The 22,400-nt window shown below is 42.8% G+C and overlaps 1 protein-coding gene and 1 long non-coding RNA gene across 4 annotated transcripts in view; both read left to right on the top strand.

Moving 5' to 3' along the window:
- The window catches only part of LOC141052986 (uncharacterized), a 225,982-nt gene that overhangs the window by 64,704 nt on the left and 138,878 nt on the right, over positions 1-22,400 (top strand). Inside the window, 1 exon segment of the mRNA XM_073550311.1 lies at positions 11,106-11,196. Coding sequence (XP_073406412.1) covers positions 11,106-11,196 — 91 coding nt within the window.
- On the top strand, positions 1,954-10,912 carry LOC141052920 (uncharacterized). Of its 3 annotated transcripts, none has more exons than XR_012220925.1 (3): positions 1,954-2,415; positions 10,488-10,726; positions 10,810-10,912. It is a non-coding gene; the product is annotated as an uncharacterized lncRNA (long non-coding RNA). The 3 variants fall into 3 exon arrangements; XR_012220926.1 differs by lacking the exon at positions 1,954-2,415 and adding an exon at positions 2,828-2,931; XR_012220927.1 differs by lacking the exon at positions 1,954-2,415 and adding an exon at positions 4,556-4,623.

Raw genomic sequence — 22,400 nt, 5'->3', positions numbered from 1 at the left:
CGGAGCACTGTTTAGGGGCCATTCATCCGTATTACGCATGTAAAATACTGACCGTATTTTGCGTCGGTTAGTGTGACCCCGGCCTTAGAGTTGAGCAACTTTGGTCGGATCGGGTTTTGTGAAACCCAATTGAAACAAAATTTGAGTCAGATGAAACTGGTCCGACTACTAGGGCAAAAGAAGTCGGAGTTTCGTCCGAAACCCGACCCCAATGCAAGATAATGGGAAATAAAAGTCGGCATTGAGCGGATGACATTCATCCACTCAATGCCGACTTTTATTCCCCATTGACTTGCTTTGGGGTTGGGCTTCGGACGAAACTCCGACTTTTTTTGCCCTAGTAGTCGGACCAGTTTCATCCAACTCAAATTTTGTTTCAGTCAGGTTTCACGAAACCCAATCCGACCAAAGTCGCTCAACTCTATCTAGAATAATTAAAATATCCAACTAAGAACAGCAATTTCTCCAATATACATACAATATACATACAAATCTTACAGGATGTGACCCTTTGATAAATTTTCATCACATTCAGGTTATACTTACTCAAATCAATAAAGGAAAACAAGGGCGGGGGCGCAGACATAGGGCTTCACCTGGTATAAATCAATTAAAATATAAAAGTACTCTGGAGTACTCACCCTTTATGGGTTGTGTTCAGACACAACCACTCTCAACGTTTGTTGCAGTCATATAGCTGCTGCAGAGCTCGTGCAGGTGGACAACGTCCACTAGGTATCATAAGTTGAGGATCCAAGAAAAGCACTTCTGAGCATCCGCGCTGCTTTAGTGATAAGAATTCTTCAGAAATCCATATAAATCTTTCAAGTTCTTTATTATATGTACTACAGAAACTACGCGTTTCGAGGTGACAAACTGCACCTCTTCTTCAGGTTACAGTACAGAGTTGTGATCGGTCTATACAAATGACAGCCTTATATGCTGTGTGGGCGTAACCCCCCGTTGTGAGAGAAGGGCGTCAACCTGCACATACTGCACATAAAGATATTTGGAAAAGACAAGCAAAGTGACATATATATATAGAAAAACATATATTCGGGATCGTGATAGTATTGTGTATCCTATTCAGACAATCAATGCAATAATATGGACTTTTATAATTAAATAAAAAGAAATATATGAAATATGTAGAACACAAAAAAAAGGGAACAAGAGAGGATAAGAACCAGTTTCATTGTGGTGAGTTTGAGACAAATGTCTGGCGGCTTCACCACTGAGCTATCATGAGTTTCCTTTCACCAATAGTAGTGATAAATGGGAGTGTATAAAAGGAGCTATATTTGGAGAAATTGTGTATTTAAATATCTTTATGTGCAGTATGTGCAGGTTGACGCCCTTCTCTCACAACGGGGGGTTACGCCCACACAGCATATAAGGCTGTCATTTGTATAGACCGATCACAACTCTGTACTGTAACCTGAAGAAGAGGTGCGGTTTGTCACCTCGAAACGTGTAGTTTCTGTAGTACATATAATAAAGAACTTGAAAGATTTATATGGATTTCTGAAGAATTCTTATCACTAAAGCAGCGCGGATGCTCAGAAGTGCTTTTCTTGGATCCTCAACTTATCAAATCAATAAAGGGAATTTGTCCCAGTCAAATAAAGTCTCTTGTCAGAGAGAGGATGAAAAAACATAAAAACCTTGCCCGGTATTCACATGGTGCCACCCCGCACACACTGCCCCGCAAGCTCATACACAATTGGCTTTGCCCAATCAAAACCATTCATACATGGCTCTATCTTATCACCTCATACACACATGATTCTGCCTTATCCACATCACAGTAATAATGCTCCACCCGGTCCACACATGGCTCCATCCCATCTACATCACAATAACAATGCTCCACCCTGTCCACACATGGCTCCGCCCCATCCACATCACACTTACAATGCTCCACCCTGTCCACACATGGCTCCACCCCATCCACATCACACTTACAATGCTCCACCCTGTCCACACATAGTCCCTATCTATCTCGTTCACATACAGATCTGACCCTGTCAATCTTGTACACACACGGCTCCACCCAGTTCATGAATGGCTCCTCCATGGTCTCCTTGCACACACTCTGTTCTGCCCCATCCACTTCTCAACCAAATTGCTCCTCTTCATCCACCTCACACACAGCTTTTCTTCTTTTTTTTTTTAGTGTTTTTCTGTGTGTCTATCTGTTACTGAGCACAGTGTGTATGGGCACCTACATATCACTTTACCACTAGAGGTTTGTGGGTCCTTGTTTGGATATCTTGTATTAATACACTGCGGGTGTGGCCCCCCGGGGCTGTGCACCTTTACCCACCCAGCTTACCCCAGACTGGTGTTAATCACAGTCAGACATGGCTCCTATCTCTTCTCCTGCCAATATGAGGCCTTGGTAAGCACAGAGAGGTGAGTCACTGGGGTCCGGGACCTTCCACCTTGGGCACAGCTTGTGGTGGTCGGACGACTTTATCACCCCAAAAATGTTACCCAAGTCCCTCATGTGTTATACGGGTATAGTAATAGTGGCGGTCATGTGTACATTATTCGCAGTGTGCTGACGCACCGTGTGTACATGGCTGTATATTGGCCATAGCGTATTTGCACCTGTACAGATAAGGCCCCATGCACACAGTGAGTATTTGGGGAGTTTTCTACCTTAGTATTTGTAAGCCAAAACCAGGAGTGGGACAGAGAGAGGAAAAGTGTAATAAAAACACGTCGCCACTTCTGTATTTATCACCCACTCCTGGTTGTGGCCTACAAATACTGAGGTAAAAAACTTGCCGAATATTCATCGTGTGAATAAGGCCTCATAGTACGGGGAGCGGGATCTGAGCTTTCTTGTATCGATCACATGACACAATCCCAGGTCCTGTGGGCACAGAGCAGCCATATATGTGGAGTGCGGCTCTGCAGGTGGAGGTAGGTGCTGGAGATTCCCCATTACTGGGCACAGGGGGCAGTAACCCTTTCTGTACTGAGACAATTGAGCGTATTTTTGTGTTGCCATTATCTAAGAATCATATCTCTCATTTTGTTCCTATTCCTTTGATAGATCCATTTGAGCTAATTATTAAAGACAGGAAAAAGGAAACACGTATTACTCACATAGTACAGCGCCACTTTCTTCGCCCCCGCACACCGTATATTTCCACAGTAAAGCCATGCCCGCACATAGTATAATTTTGCCACAGTACTGCTATTCCCCACACACAGTATAGTGTTCGCCCAGGACCACCATCCCCCCCGCACACAGTATAATGTTCCCACAGTACTGCAATTCCCCCACACACAGTATAATGTACCACCATCCCTTCACACAGTATAACATTCCCCAGTACTGCCACCCCCCACACACAGTATAATGTTCCCACAGTACCGCCATCCCCCCACACACAGTATAATGTTCCCCCCAGTACCGCCATCCCCCCACACACAGTATAATGTTCCCCCCAGTACCGCCATCGCCCCCACACACAGTATAATGTTCCCCAGTACCGCCATCCCCCCACACAGTATAATGTTCCCCCAGGACCACCATCCCCACGCACACAGTATAATGTTCCCACTGTACCGCTATACCCCCGCACACAGTATAATGTTCCCACAGTACTGCAATTCCCCCACACACAGTATAATGTTCCCCCAGTACCACCATCCCTTCACACAGTATAACATTCCCCAGTACCGCCATCCCTCCCGCACACAGTATAATATTCCTACAGTACCGCCATCCCCCCACACACAGTATAATGTTCCCCCCAGTACCGCCATCTCCCCCACACACAGTATAATGTTTCCATAGTACCGCCATACCCCCGCACATAGTATAATGTTCCCCCAGTACCGCTATCTCCCCGCACACAGTATAATGTTCGCCCAGTACTGCCATCCCCCACACACAATATAATGTTCCCCCAGTACCGTCATCCCCCACACACAATATAATGTTCCCCCAGTACCATCATCCCTCCCGCACACAGTATAATATTCCTACAGTACCGCCATCCCTCCCGCACACAGTATAATATTCCTACAGTACCGCCATCCCTCCCGCACACAGTATAATATTCCTACAGTACCGCCATCCCTCCCGCACACAGTATAATATTCCTACAGTACCATCATCCCTCCCGCACACAGTATAATATTCCTACAGTACCGCCATCCCCCCGCACACAGTATAATATTCCTACAGTACCATCATCCCTCCCACACACAGTATAATATTCCTACAGTACCGCCGTGCCCCATGCGCACAGTTTAATATGAGTATAAATCAGCTGTCATGCAGGGAATAATGTTGGCTCATCGCCAGACTCAACATCAAAGTTGGGGACGCAGCATATGAAGTAAAGGTAGTGCATGCCATGAAGGGGTTAAAATTACACACCAGAAAGGCTTGTATAGGGCGCTGGTCACACATAGGTGGCGCAGTGTGTCTGGCTTACAGCCTATTAGTGACACCCATATTATTAGATTAGGCAACTGCCCAGCGCTATATAAGTACACCCCATGAGGACAGAGACCAGAGTTTACAAGGCCAACATTGATGGGCTCGGCTGCAACTGGAATAAAATTATCGTGTAAAAACCTAAATATAATATATATGAGGTAATGGTAGGTTGTTACTCCTAAGCAATCCCCCTCCATGAGTCGGCAGGCTGGGAGTGGTTGTCTCCTCAGTATTTTGCTCCTGTGTTGCCGCCATCTTTATTATATGGCTTTGCTGCATCTTGTGCATTAGTTCTGAGATCTCGGCAGGTAAATGCTGTTTCCCTTTGTTGCTGCGTTAATTCTTGAATTTTGGGGGAATGTTAATTCCTCTTTTTGTGTCTTTTCCTCTAATGTTGGTGCAGATGTGAAGCAGCGTATTTAATTGCACAGAACAGCTTGGCTTCTGCACTAATAATACAGCGGTGGTTTTTATTTTTCAGTCTTCACATAGAAATCTATAGAGAAAATGCCCCAGAACTGCACAGGTCAGCGGCGTCTCTAGGCGAAGCATTGCAGGAATTTTCATGGAATCACACCCACTTTGCTTAGACATTTAGGCCGTGTTGGAATATGTTTGGTGCTACAACTCCGTTCCAGTCTGAGTGTTTAGTTGCTAGATTCGTATGCTGTTTATAAAGTTAGAACAAAAAATACTCTCATAGATTCACACAGGGAGAGCATGTGACTGTATTTCCTGTTTTTCATGTGTCTGTGTATGAGAGAAGCAGCCTGCTGTAGATGCTGCACAGATGGAGACACACAAATGATTTATTCCTGATCTATTAAGCTTATCATATATTGTTCCTGAATAAAGAAGCTGTGTTGTCACACGCTTGGAGAGTATCCTGAATAATCCGCTGCCAACAGGCTCACACTGTCAATAAGAGCCTACATGGAGGCTAGTACTGCACATAGGGAGACTTTTCTAATATATAAAGCTCAAAGTGTGTGTATGTATGTATGTGAGTATGTCCGGGATAGGCATGCGCACCGTCAGCCACAAAATTTGGCAGTCACACGTCTGGACCCCGAGAGCGTCCTAAGCTATGTTGTGAGGCGAAATTTTAATCCCGTGCATTCCAATTCACCAAACAATTTTGCCCCTATCTACATAATGGGGAAAAAGTGTGTACATGTCAAGCCCCGCCCCTCATTATGATGCCATAATGCCCCTATTTGCATAATGGGGAAACTGTGTGCGTATCAAGCCCCGCCCCTCATTATGATGTCATAATGGTTGCCATGGCAATGTTGATTCATCATAGGTTGCAAGCCCCGCCGCTCGTTATGATGTCATAATGGTTGACTATGGGATGGAGGATGTGTGATGGGTATATGGGCACTGGACTATGGGATGGAGGATATGTATGACAGGTATATGGGCACGGGACTATGGGATGGCGGATATGTATATGTGCACTGGACTATGGGATGGAGGATATGTATGACGGGTATATGGGCACGGGACTATGGGATGGTGGATATGTATGATGGGTATATGGGCACGGGACTATGGGATGGAGGATATGTATGATGGGTATATGGGTACTCGACTATAGGATGGCGAATATGTGTGATGGGTATATGGGCACGGGACTATGGGATGAAGAATATGTATGATGGGTATATGGGCATGGGACTATGGGATGGAGGATATGTATGATGGGTATATGGGCACGGGCCTATGGGATGGTGGATATGTTTGATGGGTATATGGGCACGGGACTATGGGATGGAGGATAATTATAATTTGTTATAACTAACCACAGTTAGTTACTATGCCCGGGCAGCGCCGGGCTCTTCAGCTAGTACTGTATATAAAAGGGACTGAATGGGGGCTCATACTGTATATAGGGGGTTGATTTGGTTTCATACTGTGTATAGGGAGCTGTCTATGGGCTCATACTGTTTGTAGGGGTTTTGGGGCTTATACTGTGTAAAGGTGGGCTATGGCTTTGTCGGGGCTCATGCTGTATATAGCAGGGGCTGTGGCTGTGCGGGGGCTCATACTGAGTATAACGAGCTGTGTGGGTTTATACTGTATATAGGGAGATGTGAATTCTCCCATTATTAAGTGATACAATTAATATTAATATACTATAATTGATATGTTAATATTACTAAAGAAAAGAATTAATTTCCGCCTATTGGTTCGGTCTCCACAACAATCATGGTCTCTCATGAGGCTCCTTGGGGAAACCTAGTTGCCCCTCTAGAGACTTCTACGTGAAGTCTAAAAAAAAAAAAAACACAAGAAACACCTGTAAGGCTAGTTTCACACTAGCGTTTATGAGCGCAGCGACGGCCTGCGCACTGCCGCCGCTAAGCCCCGCCCCCTGCCGCGCCCCGCCGGTAGCTCCGCCCACCGGCGCATGACGCTGCATGCGCCCTGCGTCCCCTATCTTTATCACAGGGGGCGCAGGCCGTGCGCAGTATGCGTTTGGCGGCGCATGCGCCTTTTTGATGGTGCGCCGACGCAACCAAAATGCAGCAGGTTGCGTTTGGCGCAGGTCGGCGCACCCTGTGATAAAGATAGGGGACCCAGGGCGCATGCAGCGTCATGCGCCGGTGTGCGGAGCTACCGGCGGGGTGCGGCAGGGGGCGGGGCTTAGCGGCGGCTGCGCTCCAAAACGCTAGTGTGAAACTAGCCTTAGAAACTGCAGAACCAAAAGCTTTTCTGGACCCTGAAAACCACATTAAAAACCCTGCTTTAAATCTTTACCAAAAACGCATCAAATAAGGAGAAAGGCATAAAAATTAATCATAGAATCATAGAATCGTAGAGTTGGAAGGGACCTCCTGGGCCATCTGGTCCAACCCCCTGCTCAAAGCAGGATTCGCTAAATCATCCCAGTCAGATGTCTGTCCAGCCTCTGTTTGAAGACTTCCATTGAAGGAGAACTCACCACTTCTCGTGGCAGCTTGTTCCACTCATTGATCACTCTAACTGTCAAAAAGTTTTTCCTAATATCTAATCTGTGTCTCCTCCCATTCAGTTTCATCCCATTGCTTCTAGTCTTTCCTTGTGCAAATGAGAATAAAGTTGATCCTTCTACAATGTGACAGCCCTTTATAAATTTGTAGACAGCTATTAAGTCTCCTCTCAGTCTTCTCTTTTGCAAACTAAACAATCCCAAATCCTGCAACCTTTCCTCATAAGACAGGGTTTGCAGACCGGTCACCATTCTGGTTGCTCTTTTCTGAACTTGCTCCAGTTTGTTGATGTCTTTTTTAAAATGTGGTGCCCAAAACTGGATACAATATTCCAGATGAGGTCTGATCAAAGAGGAGTAGAGGAAAATAATGACTTCACGTGATCTAGACTGTATGCTTCTGTTAATACATCCTAGAATTGCATTTGCCTTTTTTGCTGCTGCATCACACTGTTGACTCATATTCAGTCTGTGATCTATTAGTATACCCAAGTCTTTTTCACATGTGCTGTTGCTTAGCACTATTCCTCCCATTCTGTATATGCTTTTTTCATTTTTATTGCCCAGTTGTAGTACTTTGCATTTTTCCATGTTAAAAACCATTCTGTTAGTTGCTGCCCACATCTCCAGTTTATTTATATCTTTTTGAATCCTCTCTCTCTCTCTTCTCTAGTATTAGCTATCCCTCCTAGCTTTGTGTCATCAGCAAATTTAATCAGTTTACCCTCAATTCCTTCATCTAAATCATTGATAAAGATGTTGAACAATACAGGGCCCAGGACAGAGCCCTGTGGTACCCCACTTGAGACATTCTTCCAACTGGATGTGCAGCCATTTACTTTGGGTCCGATCACTAAGCCAGTTATGAATCCACCTAACAGTTGCCTTGTCCATTCCATACTTAGTCATTTTTTCAATAAGGATTGTATGAGATACTTTGTCAAATGCTTTGCTGAAGTCAAGATATACTATATCTACAGCATTTCCTTGATCCACACAATCAGTGATTCCATCATAGAAGGAAATTAAATTAGTCTGACATGACTTATTAGTTACAAACCGATGCTGACTCTGTTTAATCACTTCATTCTTATCCAGGTACTGACATACATGTCGTTTAATAATTTGTTCAAAGATCTTTCCTGGTATAGAAGTCAGACTCACCGGCCTATAGATGCCTGGGTCCACCTTCTTCCCCTTTTTGAAGATAGGAGCAACATTTGCTTTTCTCCAGTCTTCTGGGACTTCTCCTGTTCTCCAAGAATTTTCAAAGATTATGGAGAGGGGTTCAAAAATTTCTTCTGCTATCGCCTTCAGTACTCTGGGGTGTAATTCATCTGGACCTGGAGACTTGAATTCATTTAGGTTAGCTAAGTGTTTCCTCACTATCTTTCTGTTTATAGATATCCTAGATTCTTCTATTCCCTTAATAGGACAGTGAAGAACAGTTGATGTTACATTTGCTTTCTGAGAGAAAACAGATGCAAAATAGGAATTTAAAAGTTTGGCCTTCTCAGAAGATTGCTATTGTGTAGTTTGGTGCTGATCCTGCAGAGAACAAAAGCACCCCATTTTTCAGCATGTGAACACGACCTTACAGACGCCAAAAGACTGGATGTCATATAGTGACGCTACATAAAGATGATAAAGTTCTGACTGCTCTGCCTGTGAATAAGAAAAAAATAATCCACATGAAGCCATGGCCGGGGGACCACCACAATACAGGGAGACTACAGTACACAAGATGAGGTGCAAACAACAAAGGGTTAATTTATTTACAGGCAAGGAATGCAGTGTTAGGAAAGTGTAAACAGGGGTATGCAATGATATAAAACAATTTACAAAAGTGATATTCTCTAGCTGGGCCGTACAAATGGCATGGTGCACCAACTATTACAGATCAGTGTATTCTTTCAAAAGGCAAAACAATACAATAAAGTACAGTATGCTGCTACTCTAACTGTAGCCTGACTGGCCGCTGCTAATTCGGCCACACGGCTACCATGCTTTGTCTATTGCAGCCTATCTTAAGCCCTAAACATGTGCGCACACGGGGTTAACACTCACGGTAAAGTTGGTGTCTCAGTTCCTTCCTGGGGACCCCCTGCAGTTCTCTGCAAGATGATTCAATGTCCTCCCTGGAAGCTCTGTGCAACGTGGTCTTGTCCTCGTCTGACGATTCCCAACCTGTTCCTAGAAACAGTGAATTCCCTCTTCTGAATTCCTTCCTTGTAGATCTTCGTGGCTCCTCGCAGTAACCAGTAACACAGGAAAACCACCGTCATTATCCCCAGAAGGGTATACACAATCCCATAAGTTCAGTCAGTTCTAAGCTGCACGTTTTTCTCCTCACGTCAGTCTCCTGCAGACTCCCAGCTCCAAACACTCACTTGGAAAAACAGACCCTCCCCTCTCCATAGATGGAAGAGCAAACCAAAGCAGTCTTTTGAAGGGTAGAATAGAATGTACCATCGCATCAGCCAAGGGGGTGCTGTCTCTTAAAGGGACAGCATGTCTCTGCTGTCCATAGCAATGTCAGCCCCTTAAATGACAGGTCGCAGCCACATGGTTTGTCCCTCTTTCTGGTCTATAAAAGTTTGGAGGTATTAGCAGGACACAGTCAATGGTAATATTTAAATAATTAAATTGTAGTGATCGGAGCTAGCTCCAGTTGCTGCACTTACACATAGATGTCAGCTGTGTAACACAGACGCTATATGCCTGATCGGACACGAAAACAGATTACAGCCCAGGGAACACGGGAAACATTCATGCTTGTGGTGATGGAGTCAGTGACGGACTCTGGCCAGATATGTTTCTAGAGCCATAGTAGAAGTTGAAGATGTCGTCCTCATCATGAAGTAGTTATTTCTCATGTCACGTGTAATGAATATCTCCTGCAGTATTGCTAATGCCAATTCCAGTGTCGGTAAATGAGACAAGAATTAGCGTTATGGAAGATTAGTCTGAGAAACGTATTCAGCTGCCGACTCCGAGGAAGAAACTGCTTGTTGTCTGTTGTCTAAAATATATGTTTTATTTGGTTAGGTTCCCTGCCAGTCTCTTATTTCCTGGTGGGTCCAGACGAACCTGTAACCCTTACTGTTACTGTTCAGTGGCCCTATGAAGGGATTGGGGTGACAACAGTATCATTGTATTTGTCAAGTTCGTATAACGTCAGGATGTCACCGTCTATTTCTCCATGGAGGAGTAGGAGAATTTAGAAGGACACACAGATTTGTACAAAGACGTCATGATGGAGGTTCCCCGGCCCCTCAAATCACCAGGTAATAGACAGGACTAAATACACATGACCTACAATTATCTGTATGTTAAAAATAAATTCAGTCCCTGTATGTGTTTCCTCCAGATCTCTCCAGTGAAATGACAACACCAGAGAGATGTCCTCGTCCTCTTCTTCCACAGGACTGTAAACAAGAAGATCACAATGTTCCTCTGGATCATCAGGTAGATGGAGAGAAGGTGTCATGAGATCTCCCCTATGATGTGTAGACGGCTGTGAAGGTCTTGTGCTCAGTCTTGTTTTATCCACCAGTATTATATGTTTTATACTTGTGTAATGACAACGGTGGAGGTGGCAGGATTAGAGCTGATCATAGATGTCACTTCTCCATCTGTCAGTGACTTTTACAACATTTGTTTCAGGACAAAGATCTGACCCATAATAATACTACAGAGACATATGTGAGGAGTGATGAGTGGTGTAAAGAGGAGATTCCTACATATGACGACCCAGGTGAGTAGAAACCACTAAATGCAGAGAAGTCGCAGATTCTTCTCAGTCACTGGCTGTGGCTGCTTTATTAGTGCTGTAGTCTGGCCATATCACAATCAAGTAGTCACCATGCTGCCACTGATCCACTACTTCCTGCTCCATCCTAAACTGGCCCTGTTGCTTTGGGCATTGATGGAGCTTTTTCTGGCTTGAAATCAATTTCAGTCAGAATGTAAAAGCTGCAGAATCCACGCTACCTTCAAGAATTAGACCATGTAGTCCCTTAGCTGCTCAGATCTCTAAACTACAAAGTCAAAGGACGGTGTATGTAGAAAGTGCTGACCATTTAGAAAATCTTGTTAAGAAAAGTTTACTCTACATGGTGATCCCCTAAGAGAAAGCGGAGGGTAATGACACTGTTGCATTCCTAGAATCCTGGCATCTTACTGAATAAATCTACCTTCTCTCCCTTCTGTGCTTCTGAATCTGCTCGTAGGGTCCCTACAAGACCAAGTCCAGTGTTTCTGGACAAACTTCGCTTTTATGACCATTTGCTTCTTTTACCCTGAATTCTGTTTCTACAGATTTCCTATGTCTAATATGTCTGATTGTGGGATGTGTCACTGCCTTCTCTAGGAGTCTGCAGTTCCCTGGTGGTCTTACATTTAGATGTCAGACATAAGGCAGAGGCAATGGGAACTTTTACAAAGGACACGTTAGGATTGTACTATGTTAGTAAGTTCTCTTTAACCCCTTTACCGCCAAGGGTGGTTTGCACGTTAATGACCCTGCCAAGTTTTTCAATCCTGACCACTGTCCCTTTATGAGATAATAACTCTGGAACGCTTCAATGGATCCCGGGGATTCTGACATTTTTTTTCTCATGACATAGTGTGCTTTATGACAGTGGTAAAATTTCTTTACTATGGCTTGTGTTTATTTGTGAAAAAAATGGAAATTTGGCGAAAAGTTTGAAAATTTTGCAATTTTCCAAATTTGAATTTTCATGCCCATAAATCACAGAGATATGTCACACAAAATACTTAATAAGTAACATTTCCCACATGTTTACTTTAAATCAGCACAATTTTAGAACCAAAATTTTTTTTTGTTAGGAAGTTATAAGGGTTAAAAGTTTTTCTTTTCTTTTTTTTTTTTACAGATCACATTTGAAGTCGCTTTGAGGGGTCTATGTGATGGATAATACCCAAAAGTGACACCATTCTAAAAACTGCACCCCTCAAGGTGCTCAAAACCACGTTCCATAAGTTTATTAACCCTTCAGGTGCTTCACAAGAATTTTTGGAATGTTTAAAAAAAATTATTTAACTTTTTTTCACAAAAAATTTACTTCAAATCCAATTTGTTTTATTTTACCAAGGATAACAGGAGAAATTGGACTGCAAAAGTTGTTCGATTTGTCCTGAGTATGTTGATACCCCTTATGTGGGGGTAAACCACTGTTTGGGCACAAGGCAGAGATCGGAAGAGAAGAACCACCGTTTGACTTTTTCAACGCAGAATTGGCTGGAATTGAGATCAGGCGCAAGTTGCGTTTGGAGAGCCCCTGATGTGCTTAAACAGTGGAAACCCCCCAATTCTAACTACAATCCTAACCCCAACAAGCATAGTAACATAGTTATTAAGGTTGAAGGAAGACTTTAAGTCCACCTAGTTCAACCCATATCCTATCCTAACTTGCCCTAACATGTTGATCCAGAGGAAGGCAAAAAAAACCCATGTGGCAAACAGTAAGCTTCACATTGGGGAAAAAAATTCCTTCCCAACTCCACATACGGCAATCAGACTAGCTCCCTGGATCAACGCAATATTAAGGAAACTAGTGTATATACCCTGTAATATTATACTTTTCAAGAAAGGCATCCAGATCCTTCTTAAACTTTATTAGGGAATCACTCATTACAACATCATATGGCAGAGAGTTCCATAGTCTCACTGCTCTTACAGTAAAGAATCCGCGTCTGTGAGTATGCTTAAACCTTCTTTCCTCCAGACGTAGAGGATGCCCCCTTGTCCACGTCACAGGTCTAAGAGTAAAAAGATCATTAGAAACGTCTTTGTATTGTCCCCCCATATATTTATACATTGTAATAAGATCACCTCTAAGCCTTCGATTTTCCAAACTAAATAACCCCAAGTGTAATAACCTGTCTTGGTATTGCAGACCCTCCCCAGTTCCCTAATAACCTTGGTCCCTCTTCTCTGCACCCGCTCCAGTTCAGCTATGTCTTTCTTATACACCGGAGACCAGAACTGTGCACAGTATTCTAAGTGTGGTCGCATTAGTGACTTATATAGAGGTAAAATTATGTTCTCCTCATGAGCATCTATGCCTCTTTTAATGCATCCCATTATTTTATTTGCCTTTGCAGCAGCTGCCTGACACTGGCCACTAAATGTGAGTTTGTCGTCCACCCATACACCCAGGTTTTGCCCAGTGTTTTACAATTAAACACATAATTATACATCTTGTTCGTTCTATCCAAGTGCATGACATTACATTTATCCCCATTAAAGCTCATTTGCCATTTATTAGCCAAAGCTTCTAGTTTACATAAATCCTCCTGTAAATATAAAATTGTCCTCCTCTGTATTGATTACCCTGCAGAGTTTAGAGTCATCTGCAAATATTGAAATTCTACTCTCTATGCCCCCTACAAGGTCATTAATAAATATGCTAAAAAGAAGTGGGCCCAAAACTGACCCCTGTGGTACCCCACTGTTAACCGTGACCCAGTCCGAGTGTGCTCCATTAATAACCACCCTTTGTTTCCTATCCCTGAGCCAGCTCTTAACCCACTTACACATATTTTCCCCTATCCCCATTGTTCTCATTTTATATATCAACCTTTTGTGTGGCACTGTATCAAAAGCTTTTGAAAAGTCCATGTACACCACGTCCACTGCATTCCCTTAGTCCAGTCTGGAATTTACCGCTTCATAAAAGCTTATCAGATTAGTCTGACAGGAACGGTCCCTTGTAAACCCATGTTGATATTTGGTCATGAGGTTATTCTTCTCCAGATACTCCAGTATGGTATCTCTTAGAAAACCCTCCAGGATTTTACCCACAGTTGAGGTTAAACTTACTGGCCTATAATTTCCAAGCTCAATTTTTTCCCCTTTTTGAATATTGGCACCACATTTGCTAAATGCCAGTCCTGTGGTACAGACCCTGTTACTATGGAATCTTTAATGATTGAAAATAATGGTCTATCTATGACTGTGCTTAATTCCTGCAGTACTCGGGGGTGTATCCCATCCGGGCCCGGGGATTTGTCAATTTTAGTGATTTTTAGATGCCTCCGTACTTCCTGCTGGGTTAAGCAGGTGACATTTAATGGATAATTTTTATCCCTGATCATGTTATCCGTCATGGGATTTTCTTGTGTAAATACTGTTGAAAAAAAGTCATTTAGCATATTGGCTTTTTCCTCATCCTCATCCACCATTTCACCCAGACTATTTTTAAGGGGGCCAACACTACCATTTTTTAGCTTCTTACTATTTATGTAGTTAAAGAATATTTTGGGATTATTTTTACATTCTCTGGCAATGAGTCTCTCTGTCTCAATCTTTGCTATTTTGATTTGCTTTTTACAGAAAACCCTAACTTTAGCCCCAACCCTAACCTTAATGGGAAAATGGAAATAAAAATATATATTTTTTTAAATTATTTTAAAGTGAAGTTTGATTTATTATTTATGGCGGTTTTCATGTTTGGCAGCTGTCATACACTAAAAGACGCTTTTTATTGCAAAAAATAGTGTTTGCATCACCACATTTTGAGAGCTATAATTTTTCTATATTTTGGCCCAGAGAGTCATGTGAAGTCTTGTTTTTTGCAGGATGAGTTGACGTTTTTATTTACCATTTCCAGACACATGACATTTTTTGATGGCCTTTTATTCTGATTTTTGGGAGACAGAATGAGCAAAAACCAGCAATTCGTGAATTTCTTTTTTTGCGGGGGGGGGGATTTACACCGTTCTGCGTGTGGTAAAATTGATATGGCAGTTTTATTCTTCAGGTCAGTGCGGTTACAGCGATGCCTCATTTATATCATTTTTTTAATTATGTTTTGGCGCTTTTATATAATAAAAACTATTTTATCGAAAAAATTTGTTTTTGCACCACTTTATTCTGATAGCTGTAAGGGTATGCTTCCATGCTGCGCACTTGCAGTGCTTTGGATGCAGCGGAAACCCCGCTCTGCCCAAAGCGCCTCCCCCTGTTGTACCCGCGGTGATACCGCATGTGCTCATTGAACACATGCGGAATCACCACATCCTATCTATAGACTGGTCCACAATAAAGATAGATACTGTAGATATCCGGAACCGTTATGTCGAAAAATTACCCTGATGGCTTGCACATGTAATCCTTAGTCCACAATTGCAAACAACACCTTAATCCCTGGTGGAACGGGTGCTCAATCCTATGTGGAAAAAACAGCAAACTTCATAATGAATGGAGAAAAAATAGGATGGCACTCACCGTTCATTAAATCACTTTATTTCATGTACATCGGGCATAGGCATTGGCACGGGAACAATGTGCTGATAGATGGACAACAGCCGTTTCGCGCTAAGTGCGCTTCAACAGGTCCTATGCTCAGACTGTGGGTAGTGAACATTTTAACACATGTGTGCACATTAACTCCTCCCCTTCACCTGAGCGTGTCTATTCACTCTTTCACCAATAAAAACATTTTGATAAAAAAGACAAACAAAAAAACATAATATTCCTGACAGCACGGCATTACCTAAAAATATTTGATCTCATCTATTCAAAGAAAAACAGCTATATCTACCTTTTCATTTAAACCAAGTGGACCTGTGGCTTTGGTATGACGGATCCATCTAGCTTCCACCTGTAATAGACGCTTACCATGATTCCCCCCATGCTGTGGTGCAGAGACTCTTTCAATACCGGCAAACCGCAATGCCTCAGCATTCCCACCATGGAATTTCCTCATATGTTCTCTTAATCTGGGGACTCCCTTTCCTGTGCTAATGGAATTGAAATGTTCCCTGAACCTGATATAAAGAGGCCGAATTGTCTTTCGAATATAAAAAAAAAGCCGCATGGGCAGAATAAAACGTAAACCACAAAAGCCGTTTTACTGAAATAAACTCTTTGACCTCATGATACACTGATCCCATTTTCACAGTTTTTCCACTCAATTTGAAAGGACACCAGGAACAATTTTTGCATTTATAATTCCCTATTGGATTACTAGTTTCCAACTAATTATCTCGTTTATTTAGATATCTATTCTTGACCAATAAATCCCGGAGATTAGTGCCCCTGTTAACCACGTCCAAAAGATCTATCACTTTCTAGAAGGTGCCAATTCTGTCTGATTACTGTTCTAATATTTCTGTCCATCGAATTAAAAGTAAAACTAAAGACAAAACGTTTTTCTTTTTTTTGTTTCTTGTTCTGCTCATCAATGGCAGCTGCATCATTGACCCTTTGTACAGCGGAATCTAAGACAGACGCAGGGTAACCTCTCTGTCTGAACCTGCTATGTAAATCACCGGCTTGTTTAAGAAAGCCTTCCTCGTGACTGTTGATTTTTTTCAGTCTGAGGAATTGGCTGAAAGGCAGAGAGTTTTTTACATAATGAGGGTGTGCGCTATTATAGTGCAGTAGGGAATTAGTTGCAGATGGTTTTCGAAAAACCTCTGTGTGTAAAGCTCCGTTATCCAATAATAATCTGACGTCCAAAAAATCTATCTGAAAACCCCATTTAAATAGGGTCTATTGCCCCTGTCTCCTCTTCATGGAAAGTAAAAAAGACAAAAAAAAGTCTGGGATAAAAGACCAGATGTGTCCCACGTTGAGGGAGAGGATACGTGGAGGCGACACTCGCACGTGCTCGCCTGTTGTTGGTTTGGTGAAATCGGACCCTTTCAGTAGGGTCCGTTGCCCCTGTCTCATCTTCATGGAAAGTAAAAAGACAAAAAAAAGTCTGGGGAAAAAAGACCAGACGTGTGTGCCTCCTAGGACACTAAGCATGAACTGATTCCACCGGCAATCGAGGCAAGGGTGTATACTGCAGAGGAGGAGCTAACCTTTTTTTCATTCACTTAGTGTCAGCCTCCTGGCAGCATTAGCATACACCCACAGTTCTGTGTCCCCCAATGAACTTCTCGGAGAAAAGGATTTTACGGTGAGTTTATCACAAAAATCCATGTTTCATATAAGGACCTAGCCCTGGAGAATTCTCCTAGTGCAAGTTACCTTATCCTATAGATGTACTAGACCACAATTCATGGTTGAAATCCTCTAAATGTCACACACTGATTATTATCATAGGTTCTGCTTATACGGACACCCCAGGAGCAGTTTGGTATGTGTTCTTCCCTTCGCTTTCCTCTCCTTCTTACCCTCGTTCCTCACCATTTGTGCACTGCTGGTTGCCTTATATTAATTAGTGATATTATCTTGATATATCTATATATGAAATTGTTGTAGTTATTATTTTTATTAATAATTGGTTTACTTAGTGATACCTTGATCATTGCAATGTATTGATGAAGGTCATTTTTTTGACCGAAACGTTTACCTTGACTGCAATAAATTTTATTTTACTACTCTGATCCCTCACCCACCTTGTCTTACTGTGACGTTCAATTGAAAGCTGCAAATGCTGTCCCAGACCCCGATACCTCATGCCTGACTGATTGCTGCAGTGCCATGCTGCAATTTGTACTGTGGGTGAATTGAGGCCACTTTCCTGGTGTCTGTCCCTCATTTGATGCAAAAATAACGATTTATTCTAAAAAATAAACATATAATATAAAAATATGTGTGTAATTAACTTCCCCCTTATAATCTAAAAAACCGCACAAATAGTGCAACTAAATAACGCAAAATGAACAATAAATTAAGGAGGAAGCGGATAAACTAATATAAAACCCAACCGCTCCCCCACATAACAATGTGTAAAATTAGGTACACATAAATGCACCTTAAATTGGCAGAAAAATTATTCTCAATTCAAATAGCGCACATACCTATTCTGCTCCCCTGCTTGACTTCCTTGTAATCCAATAGTGAAGCGGCGTGGATAGAAAAAATTATAATCACGAAAGGACCTGGGTAAATGTTGCAAGATGGTCACCTTTAGTGATGTCCAAAATACTAACGGGCGATGCTCCGGCCGGTAGCAATCGCCCTGTCCACCGCTAATATTCCACCCGTTGACAGAAGGGCGAGAAGCGGAGGACGCTGTTTGGAGCCGGCAAGGTACAGGACCTTGAGTGACGTCACGCAAGGTCCTGTACCTTGCCGGCTCCAAACAGCATCGCCCGTTAGTATTTTGGACATCACTAAAGGTGACCATCTTGCAACATTTACCCAGGTCCTTTCATGATTATAATTTTTTCTATCCACGCCGCTTCACTATTGGATTACAAGGAAGTCAAGCAGGGGAGCAGAATAGGTATGTGCGCTATTTGAATTGAGATTAATTTTTCTGCCAATTTAAGGTGCATTTATGTGTACCTAATTTTACACATTGTTATGTGGGGGAGCGGTTGGGTTTTATATTAGTTTATCCGCTTCCTCCTTAATTTATTGTTCATTTTGCGTTATTTAGTTGCACTATTTGTGCGGTTTTTTAGATTATAAGGGGAAGTTAATTACACACATATATTTTTATATTATATGTTTGTTCTTGAAGAGAGACAATATTGTGGGTATCACTAGCGCAAATAAACATTTTTTAAGTAATTTTTTAATATCATTCAGATAAAAGGTGGCATTATCTGTTAATTTGCAGCTGTTATACCCTCACGCAGCGCCACTGTTTTTTATAAGTGTTTTTTATAAGAATTTTTCATTTATTCTAAAAAATAGTTTTTATTGTATAAAAGCGCCAAAACATAAAAAACGACATAAATAAGCTATTGCTGTAATCATACTGACCCGAAGAAAAAACCTGCATTATCAATTTTACCACACACTAAACAGCAACACCCCCCCCCAAAAAAAAAAAAAAAGAAATCCCTGAATTGCTGGTTTTGGTACATTCCACCTCGCAAAAATCGGAATAGAAAGTGATCAAAAAACGCCATGTGCCCGAAAATGGTACCAATATAAATGACAAAAAATAGAGAGATCCAGCGTTGAATGGATTGGCTAAAAAATAATAATAATAATAATAATAATCTTTATTTATATAGCGCCAACATATTCCGCAGCGCTTTACAGTTTAACAGTTTCAAAACACAAGTCATAAGTAACAACGCTAACAATACAATAATTAAAGCAAAATAAGACGAAATAAGACGACCCTGCTCGTGAGAGCGTACAATCTACAATGAGGTGAGGGAGATACAGAGTACAGGTGTGTATTTACAATGGTGTATTTACAATGAAGGTCCAGCCATCTTGCGGGAGTGAAGGATGGATGGAGATAGTGAATGGGCTACGCACGCACACTTACACAGAGAATAACTTTGATTAGTGAATGTGATAGGCCGCTCTGAACAGGTGTGTTTTGAGGGAGCGCCTAAAACTATGCAAATTGTGGATAGTCCTGATTTCTTGGGGTAGAGCATTCTAGAGGATAGGAGCAGCACGGGAGAAGTCTTGGAGTCGGGAGTGGGAGGTACGGATTAGTGCAGAGGTTAGTCGAAAGTCGTTTGCAGAGCGCAGCGATCGGCTAGGCCGATAGACAGAAATGAGAGAAGAGATGTAAGGGGGTGCCGCACTGTGGAGAGCTTTGTGGGTGAGAACAAGTACTTTGAATTGGATCCTATAATGAATGGGCAGCCAATGTAAGGACTGGCGAAGAGCGGACGCGTCCGAGTACCGATTACCCAGATGGACGATCCTGGCTGCTGCATTGAGTATGGACTGGAGAGGGGATAGCCGAGTGACGGGGAGGCCAATTAATAGAGCGTTGCAGTAATCCAGGCGAGAGTGGATCAATGCAACTTTTATTATGTGGTTACTTAAAAAAGGGAAAATTTTCCACACATTTTATAAATGCAGATAAAGCTCCATATAGGTGATGACAGATCAACGTGTTTCGACTTGAGTCTTTGTCAAGATCTGACTACTTTTTTAAGTAACCACATAATAAGTTATTTTTTAGCCAATCAATTCAACACTGGATATCTCTATTTTGTGCACTTTTTCTGGTTGCTCTGCCTGGATCCTTGCAGGAAGATGGCTTTTGTTCTAGGAGACATCAGACATTTGCGGTAAGCTGACTACGCTTGTTTTTCAATAACAATGTCAATTCGTCCTGCAAAAAACAATATAACATGACTCTGTGGGCCAACATATGGAAAAATTATATATATTATATTATATATATAAATATAAATATATATATATTATATAGATATAAATCTGGTATCGCTGTAATCGCACAGACCCGAAGAATAAAGTCGCCTAATCACTTATACCGTATGAGGAACGGCGTATAAAATAATTAAAACCAATTGTTCCAGCAAATCTTGCATTCAAAAAGTCAATTGGCGCGCCTTCCCTTCCCTTTTTTTCCTGTTCCATTGTCAAAATAAAAAAAACACTGCACCAAATCTGCTGCTGTGTGAAGACATCAGTGACACAGAGCTGTCTCATTCACACAGCAGAGGCTTTGTCACAGAACAGATTGCATCAGTGACTGCCATCCCCTGTGCAGATTAGAAGCTGCAGACAACCATCACTGGCCATCACACAGTCTGTTCTCACTGCTGCCAGCAGCCTGGGACAGTGAGGGAAGGAAATACTGATGAGTTATGTATTGTAATCATGGAGTGGCCCAGAAAACAGGACGATTTTCCCTCCTCCTCACTAGTTTCATTTTTCATAGATAACTGTTCAGTGTGTGTCTGGGTGAGGAGCAGCTGCTCTCTGCACTGAGGCTGCTGGAGGGGAAGAATTCGTTACTGTGTGATGACGGCTTCTTCATGTGGACGGGGAGGGCCTGTAGCTATGGAGGGTGGGGTTGTTGCTATAGAGGGCATGTTTGGAGTAGAGTAGGAGGTTACGACTAGTTCTCATTTCAATGCCATAACACACCCCCCTTGGACGTTCTGTTCAGAATATCTAGAAAACCGTGCAAACTAGTGACAGAAAGTTAATTACTTATTGTTATAATTCTGCAGCCCAGATATTTACTGAGATTATGTGAAAAGCCCGGACAACCCCTTTGAGGGCATGAAAATTCAAAGTTGGAAAATTGCAAAATTTTCACCAAATTTCCATTTTTTTCACACACAAGTCAAGTCAAATAAATTTTACTACTATTGAGAAGTACAGTATGTCATAAAAAAAAATTCAGAATCACCTGGATGCATTGAAGCGTTTCAGAGTTATTACTTCATAAAGGGACAGTGGTCAGAGTGCCTATTTTGAGCCCATAGGCACTTTTTGGTAACTGGCATACAGCGGCTGTTGCAGAGTAAAGTTCATCCTGCTACAGCAATGCTAAACATGTGGATGTTAAGTGTGGTTTGGGCACATTGCAAGGCTCGGAAGGGGGAATTGCTGTATTGGTTTATAGAGGCCATATTGCTTATCGAGAGTCACTAGTAATGTGAAAATCTATTTTTATTCGATCATCCATGACAGCACCACATGAGAGAGGGGATCCGTCCTTCAGGAACAGGAAATCCTACATTTACATAAGGGTGGCACCTCTCCCACACATCAGTTGGTTTCATGTTCCTGGAGGACAGGATTCCCTACAGATCATACCATCATGGACGAGGAATCCCCTGGCCGGCTGACCGACTCAAGTAGCAGGGGGGTCTCCTACCTCGGTCAGTGCAGGGTCCCCTGGAAGTGCCACGGTGGGCCCGGGCAGGGCTCCACGATGGTGTGCGGAGCAGGTGGGAGCAGGGTCTGGAGGATGCCCGTCTCCAGGGCCAGCGCCGGCACGTATTTTTTTTTTTTTTTTTTTTTCCCCCGAACCCCTGGATCCTGGTCCTCCTGGTGTGGTCGTCCTGCCATCTGGGTCATTGTCTGGGGCTGGCTGCTGTGGTGTGGTGGCGTGCATGGAGTGCCGTGCCGGGTCGGATGGCGCCGTGCCGCTGTCGTCCTGCGCGTCCCCGCGCGTTCATTGAAGCGCCGGAAGTGACGCAGTCGGGGGCACGGGGCCAGTGGTGCCGGGCCAGAGGTCAGATGCCGGCCGGCTTTTCTCTTTTGTGCGTTGCCGGGTCGCGGCGGCGCATGTG

The sequence above is a fragment of the Dendrobates tinctorius genome, unplaced genomic scaffold (assembly GCF_039654945.1).
Source record: "Dendrobates tinctorius isolate UK_male_01 unplaced genomic scaffold, ASM3965494v1 ptg000164l, whole genome shotgun sequence".
NCBI classification, from domain to species: Eukaryota; Metazoa; Chordata; class Amphibia; order Anura; family Dendrobatidae; genus Dendrobates; species Dendrobates tinctorius.
Note: the sequence above shows the minus strand (reverse complement) of the source record. Positions and strands in the feature narration are given on the sequence as shown.